This window comes from Sinocyclocheilus rhinocerous, unplaced genomic scaffold, assembly GCF_001515625.1.
Source record: "Sinocyclocheilus rhinocerous isolate Xijiao unplaced genomic scaffold, SAMN03320098_v1.1 scaffold4954, whole genome shotgun sequence".
Classification (NCBI taxonomy): Eukaryota; Metazoa; Chordata; class Actinopteri; order Cypriniformes; family Cyprinidae; genus Sinocyclocheilus; species Sinocyclocheilus rhinocerous.
The window spans coordinates 54,089-61,269 of NW_015638549.1; the positions used below are offsets into that span (position 1 = coordinate 54,089).

Sequence of the window (7,181 nt, forward strand, 5' to 3'; positions counted from 1 at the left end):
ACATCCGTGAGAATAACTATATTCGCATTTGTTGAAGGAAAACACATAATAAAAATAAAGGCTATTTTCAGACTTCAGGTCTTAAATGTACAGAGCCCTGCACATGATTAAAAAACAAAATATCAAAGATGTTTCCATGACATATTAACTTGACAGCGAATTAATAAAAATGGCCATGATTCACCTTTTTATTAATTCAAATTAAAAAAAATTAAAACAAGTGAACAAATTAGAACAACATGGCCACGAATCAATAAGTTGTGGAAATAAATACTTCATTTTTGGCCACACTGTTTTTTTTTTTCCCTCTATATGTCACGTGCAGGGCAGGGTTATTATCGTTAATAAAAACTAAAATTATTAAAACATTTTTCTTTAATGAAATGAAGCTGAAATAAAATAAAATATAAATATAAGATGAAAAAGTTTCCAAGGCAACATTTCTAATTTTCATTTAGTTTAAGCACTAAAATTACTAACTGGAAATACTAAGTAAAAAATAAAACTGCACTAAAACTAAAACTGAAATAAAATAAAACCTAAATAGTAATATTTAAAATAAACAAAAACTAATAAAAATGAAAAAAAGCACATAAAATCACTCAACTAAATTTAAAATGAAAACTGAAAGTATAAAAGCTAATTCAAAACATGAATAAAGCTCTAATAGTATGCAGTAGATGTCTGTGTGATTTGAGTGCAGTGCGAGTCAGGATGAAGCTGCACCTGTGCTGTGAGGATGAGGATGATGATGATGCTCGTGATGAAGTCTCCTCTCCTCCTCGAAGCGGCGGCTCATCTCATCTCGCTCCTCCTCCAGACGCGACAGGACAGAGTGAATAAACTCCTCCTATAACCATCAGAGAACAGGACACAACTCACTTCAGAGAGAAACTTCATGTTTAACGAAGAAAACATTTCAGGCGGAGCTTGGGTTCATCCTTCTGGATGTGATTGGATCATGAAAAGTGAGCTAATTAATTAAAATATTAATTTTAAATACGAATGTATTAAAATAATATTGCTCAGAATCATTTCAGAGGTGAAATAAATTTTTTTTATAAAATTAAAAATGATTAATAAATTATTTTTTTATTATTAAAAAATATTTTATTTTTTATATTATTTATTTTAAAAAAATGTAATAACTTATTTTTATTTTTTAATATACAGAATGTTATTTACATATTACAGTTTTTACATTATTTACTATTAGGGATGCACCGAATGTTCGGCAACTGAAATTATTCGGCCGAAAATAGCAAAAAAAGTTATTTCGGTGTTCGGCCGAATAAGCGAAAAGACCGAATAAATTGTAACTGTTGTTCTGTAAAATAAAAAAAAAGACAATAATAATGATAATAATCATTACAACAGCTCTGTTTTAATAAATTTATTATAACATTCACACATAGTGTTCAAATTAGAATCTGTAATATTGTCTAATGTTTTAAAAGAAGTCTCTTCTGCTCAGTTAGGCTGCTTTTATTTGTACAGTAAAAACTACATGCCTGATTCAAGAAGGGGGTCTGATGGCCAAAAAATATTAAACAATTAGTAAATAAACTGCAGAGCGTTATGTTTTCTGATACACGCGCGCATTGCATGTATTCTGACAGCGCTGCACAAGCTCGCAGGGAAAAAAAACTCCGTGTTCGGTATTCGCTATTTGGCCCAGTGTTTAATTTTGTTCGGTTTCGGCCAAGTATTTTCATTTCGGTGCATCCCTATTTACTAGACAAATTGCCCACTTGTTTTGTCAATGCTGATTATTAGAAAAATGCACTAAAAATAAATGCATGATTTTTAAAACTCAATTTTGACTGTAAATCTCCATATCCACACATATTTTGTTTATTTGAATCGACTCACCATCTCTTCTCTGCTCTCGAAGTCTTCTGGGATGACGATGTGTGACTTCTGGAAGCTCTCTGGGAGAGAATGACTCTCCAGTCCATCACCTTAAAACATCAGCAGGGTGATCGTCAGTAGAGTCGCTGTGCTAAAACATGTTTCTCTCACACGCGTGAAGCGGAACTCACCGTCGTCTCTGTGTGACGTGTTCAGGGACGAGTTGTTTAGCAGCTCCTGCACCTCCGTCTTCAGCTCCTCGTTGTCTCTGGACAGCTGGTTCAGTTTCTCCTGCAGGAGGCAGTAATGCAGCACTGAGAGCGTGACTTTCTCATATTTACACCTCAACAACTTCACTGATACTGTTATCCAATCACCACAGAGCTCATTCACAGGTGTCTGTTTAAGCGTTGACACAAAACTGGAATTCTGACTTAAATACAAGACTTTGAAAAAGTTTTCATTAAAATCATTTCTATTAGAAGCGCAGATTTGCTGGTCTCAGTAAAACACTCCAGCCAGCAGTTAAACAGCAAGATGCAGCTGCTTCAGGTATCTGTAATATACTGTACAACTTATAGCTTTAATACTAATCTCTCCATCTGTCAAATTAGGTTTCTGAGCCCTGTCACTGTAAAGCAACACAGCAAATATAATTTTTTTAATCATAATATATGCATAATATATTGTAATAAATGTAATATTTACATTTACATCTCTTCCATCTTTATTTGACCCTCTAATTCTAGCACTCTCTATTCTAATTCTATTCTTTAAACTCTATTTACTAACTGCTTGTTTTCTTTAAAAAAACGAACAAACAAAACACTAGCTTCTCTAATATTTTTGTATTCTATCTATTTGTTTTCTTTTTATTTATTATACAATTAACAAAAGCAAAAAAAGGTGTTTATGTAAAAAAAAAAAAAAATAATAATAATAATAATAATTTAAAATTAGAAATATATTACTGTTGTAATATAATTGCACTGTACAATAAAAAGTATATTATTTTACTATAATTATTCAATTATTTACTATATTATAGACTAATAATTATTAAATTATGTTATTTTACAATAGTAAATAATTATTATTTGTAATTTTGTAGCAGGATTTAATTATTAATTACGTGTAATTTAAAAATAATATTTTCAAAATATTAATAAAACTAATATCATCTCAATGACTTGAAACAATTTGTATCGTGAAAAGCATTATGCAAGTAAACGTGAATTGATACTAAAATACAGATTCAGCAAAGAACAAAATATTTTCTTGAAGTCCCCCTGAAATTTTAAGTAGTAATAATAATAATAATAACAATAATGCAACAACATGTTTGCGGTTCTCTGATGTTGGTTAATGGTCACATGACATGCAAGTTTTTTTTTTTACAAAATTATTTCACTTTACAATAGTTAATAATTAATTATTTTGACTTTTGTAACTGGATTTAATAATTAAAAATGACTTAATTTATTCACTTGCAAAAGTTAAACTCTTGAGCTTTTATTTTGCAAATGTGAAATGTGAAAAATGCACGCTGCGTTCCCGAATGCACATTAAATTCACCTCGTGTACTGTGTTCAGAGACGCTGAAAACACAGGATCATGAGCTGATTGTGTACAAAAACAACTTAACAGCAAAACAACAGACTTTAATTAAAATGCACACTCCGGTGTGCGTCAACTTGAAATCAGAGGAAAGAGAGAGCAAGAGAACGCAGCTGGAAAAAAAATTGCATTAAAAAATCGATATGCATTAAAAAAGAAATCTATATTTTTGCGACCACCAGTGTGTTTAACTCTTTCCCCGCCAGCCACCAGCTGCTGGTATCCAGCCGTGTACTGCTGCAGGTGAGCCAGACACTGATCCCTGTGCTTCTGCGCAGACGCCAGCTCTCCGCACTTCTCCTGCAGCTGATGAGAGGAAGAGCGGACAGAGTCGGGTTAGGAGCGCAGAGACTACAGCTGCGCAACCATCAGCATGCAGGGATTCCCTGAGACGGTCTTCGTTTGCAGGACTTTTAACTATTAAATATCCCTGAAGTCCAAATGAAGGTGTGCAATGAATGCTGCTCCTTTTCCTTGGAATCAGCAACAAAATTAATTGTGCCTTAAAAAGTTGGTACCAGTAAATTATTTCAGGGGAGTTTTAAATGATTCGGCTGATTGTAGCCGTTTTGACTGATAATTTATGAGATGAATGTGATGTAAAAAATGTATGTTTATCTTTCGTAAAGTCTAATTCCTAAATTCAAGCTTTTTTCCTGTTTAAATAAAGAATAAATGGAAAATTCGCAGACTTTTTTGTCAGCTGAATCCCTTTAAGCTAAAATATTTACTTGAAATCTCCCTGAAATGTAAAGTTAATATTTCAATAACTAGGGATGCACGATATATCGGGCACCATATCGGTATCGGCCGATAAATGTAAATTTTCTGTTATCGTTATCGAACCGATAAGAGAATTTGGCCGATAATTATAAAAATGACAAATTATATAAATTTTTCGGCCAACATATCGGTTATCGGCTTTCATATTTAAAGAATTATCGTATCGGCCTAAATTTTCATATCGGTGCATCCCTATCAATAACTTAAGACATTCACATGGTGACAAATAATATTAATTTAATATTTTATAAAAAATATTTCATAATTAAGTTTTTATTGTTTTATTTGTTTGTGTTTTATTGTGACTTTGTAGCTGAATTTAATAATTATATATATATATTTATTATTCGTATATTATCATTATTGATCATGTTGTTGTTTTAACTTCTTATGTTTCATAAAAATCAAGACAGAAATACAGTACGGTTTAAAATTAAAATTGTGTTTTGAATTAGATAATTATAATAATTTAATTTCACACTACAAGTTGCAAAACGAATAATTATGTCTTAAATTTTGCACTTTCACACGTTCAAACCTGAGGTTTTGACATTTAAAATCCTTGAGCTTTTATTTTGGTGGAATATCAGTGAAATTCTGTAAAGCTTCCGTCCACAGACATGGAAACTGTGTGAAGTCTGCTGCGTTTAGTGTGAGTCAAGCCGTTAAAAACACTGTCGCGTGTAAACGAAACAGTGAAAACCTGCTTCTAGACAACATCTTCTCCTTTGATTTATATGCGGACACAAACCTGTTCTTTGGCACCGTGCAGATCTTCCTGCAGCTGACCAATCTTACGAGCGATCTCCTTCTTGATGTGCTGCTCGGACTGCAGAGCGCTGGTCAGCTCCATGTTCTCATTGGTCTGGAGGAGGACAGAGGTCAGAGGTCAGAGGTCGCGTCCACTCACTCGTGTACGTACACTACCGTTCACAAGTTTGGGATCAGAATGATTTTTAAAGAAGAGACTTCTTTAAAAACATTACAAGTCGTACTGATCCCACACTTCTGAGCGGTAGTGTAGGTCATCTGTCACTGGAGCTCACCAGCTTGACGAAGCCGTTCTGCAGCTCGGCCAGCTGGTCTTTGAGGTCTCGGTTCTGGGCCAGGGCTCTGCTGATGGTGGCCTTGTCGCTCTGGACGTCCTCCAGAATCTGGCGTCGATCCTGAGCCTCTTCAGCGGAGCGTTCTGCGTGTCTCTCCAGTTCTTCCAGCCTCACTTCCCGTTCCTGCACCAGTCGGCTCAGCTGCTCGTTGTCTCGCACCTTCAGGACACAACAGAGCGTGCAAATGAGTGTCTGATCTAATAACATTCCTGACATGCTAGGGTTTCACTGGCAATATCAAAGTAAGCAACACTGTGAATATTGTGTGTCATGTTCACATAATGTGGCACTTTAGAAACTGTGTGTGCATTTTTATTTTATTTTATTTATTTTTCTTAACCTTTATCCTTATCCAGTAAACCAACTGGAAAAACCATGTAAATTTATTGGTTAAACAGAGCATAACCCTGAAAAACATTCAGTTCTTAAATCTTTTATTTTTATTTTTATTATAATTATTTTAGTTACTTAATATTTTCAATGTACTTATTTAAAAAAAAAAAAAATTATATATGTATATATATATATATATATGTGTGTGTGTGTTTGTTATATTTAATATTATATACAATTTTATATGTGTAATATTAAAATATGAATACTTCATATTTTAAATATTTAATTTGAATTATCTTCTATAAATTCTGAATTTACAGAAACTAGGAGTTTCCACAGATTAAAATAAGTTTCAAAAACAAAACTAGGGCCAGGGGCCCTTCGAATATTGTTATGGAGAATGAAGAGGCCTTGGAGTCAAAAAGGCTGGTCTAATGCGTTTAAAAATATTTAGTAATCTAAATATACTGCAGTAAGAATGCACATACTGCATGATATAGTATCTTCACTTGTAAATTTAGAAAAACATGGAGTCAGTTGTGCAGTTTTTAAGACCAAAGGCACTGCAGTATAAATGCGTGCCGAAGCGTGCGTCACATGGTCAGTGTAGGTCACCTGTGCTTGGTACTGCAGACTGAGAGCGTCTCTCTCCTCCTGAAGGCTGCTGATGGTTTCCTGAAGGGCCAGTTCACTTTCTGAAGGGCCTGAGGCCTGTGACACGGCCTGCGGCTCCTGCTCTTTACTCATCAGAGCTGCGGACACAAGACAAACCTGTCATGCTCCTGTCTGAAGACCTCTCCACCAATAAGCTGGTGTGTGGTGGGCGTTCTGGCGCACTATGGCTGCCGTCGCATCATACAGGTGATGCTGCACACTGGTGGTGGATGAGGAGATACCCCTCACAATGTAAAGCGCTTTGGGTGCCTAGAAAAGCGCTATATAAATTTATTATTATTATTACTATTATTACTATTTATTTATTTATTAAGTTTTCATTAATATTCAGAATTTGTTTTTATTTTTATCTTTTTTGTTTTAATTTTAATTTCGCTCATTTTTATTTTTTAATATTTATTTATTAATTTTTCATTAATATTCTGAATTTGCTTACATTTTTATATTTTCTTTTTTCTGTTTCTGAATGTGAAATTATTGCAATATAAAAGAATATTGAAAAACTTTAATGTTAGGTGGGATTAATCGCGATTAATTTCAGAAAAATGTGCGATTAATTCTTTTTTTTTATTTTTATTGATTGACAGCACTAATAATCACACACACACAAAAAAATTAACCATTTTTTTTTTTTGCAATATAATAGGTGTTTACCTGAGACAGAAGCTGTTCTGTTTTGTCCTTCCACAAGCGTCCCTCCTCCTGTATCTGTCCAGAGTACTGATCTCTCTCCACCTGCAGCTGAGCCACCGACTCCATCAGCTGCACACACACACACACACACACAGAGAGAGACACACACACACACACACA

The 7,181-nt window shown here is 33.9% G+C and overlaps 1 protein-coding gene across 1 annotated transcript in view; it reads right to left on the reverse strand.

Moving 5' to 3' along the window:
• Positions 1-7,181, reverse strand: part of LOC107749685 (golgin subfamily A member 2) — a gene marked incomplete at its 5' end in the record, with an annotated part of 36,460 nt that overhangs the window by 5,542 nt on the left and 23,737 nt on the right. The window contains 8 exon segments of the mRNA XM_016564835.1: positions 727-850; positions 1,873-1,961; positions 2,043-2,235; positions 3,661-3,774; positions 5,003-5,116; positions 5,298-5,516; positions 6,309-6,472; positions 6,989-7,130. Coding sequence (XP_016420321.1) covers positions 727-850; positions 1,873-1,961; positions 2,043-2,235; positions 3,661-3,774; positions 5,003-5,116; positions 5,298-5,516; positions 6,309-6,472; positions 6,989-7,130 — 1,159 coding nt within the window.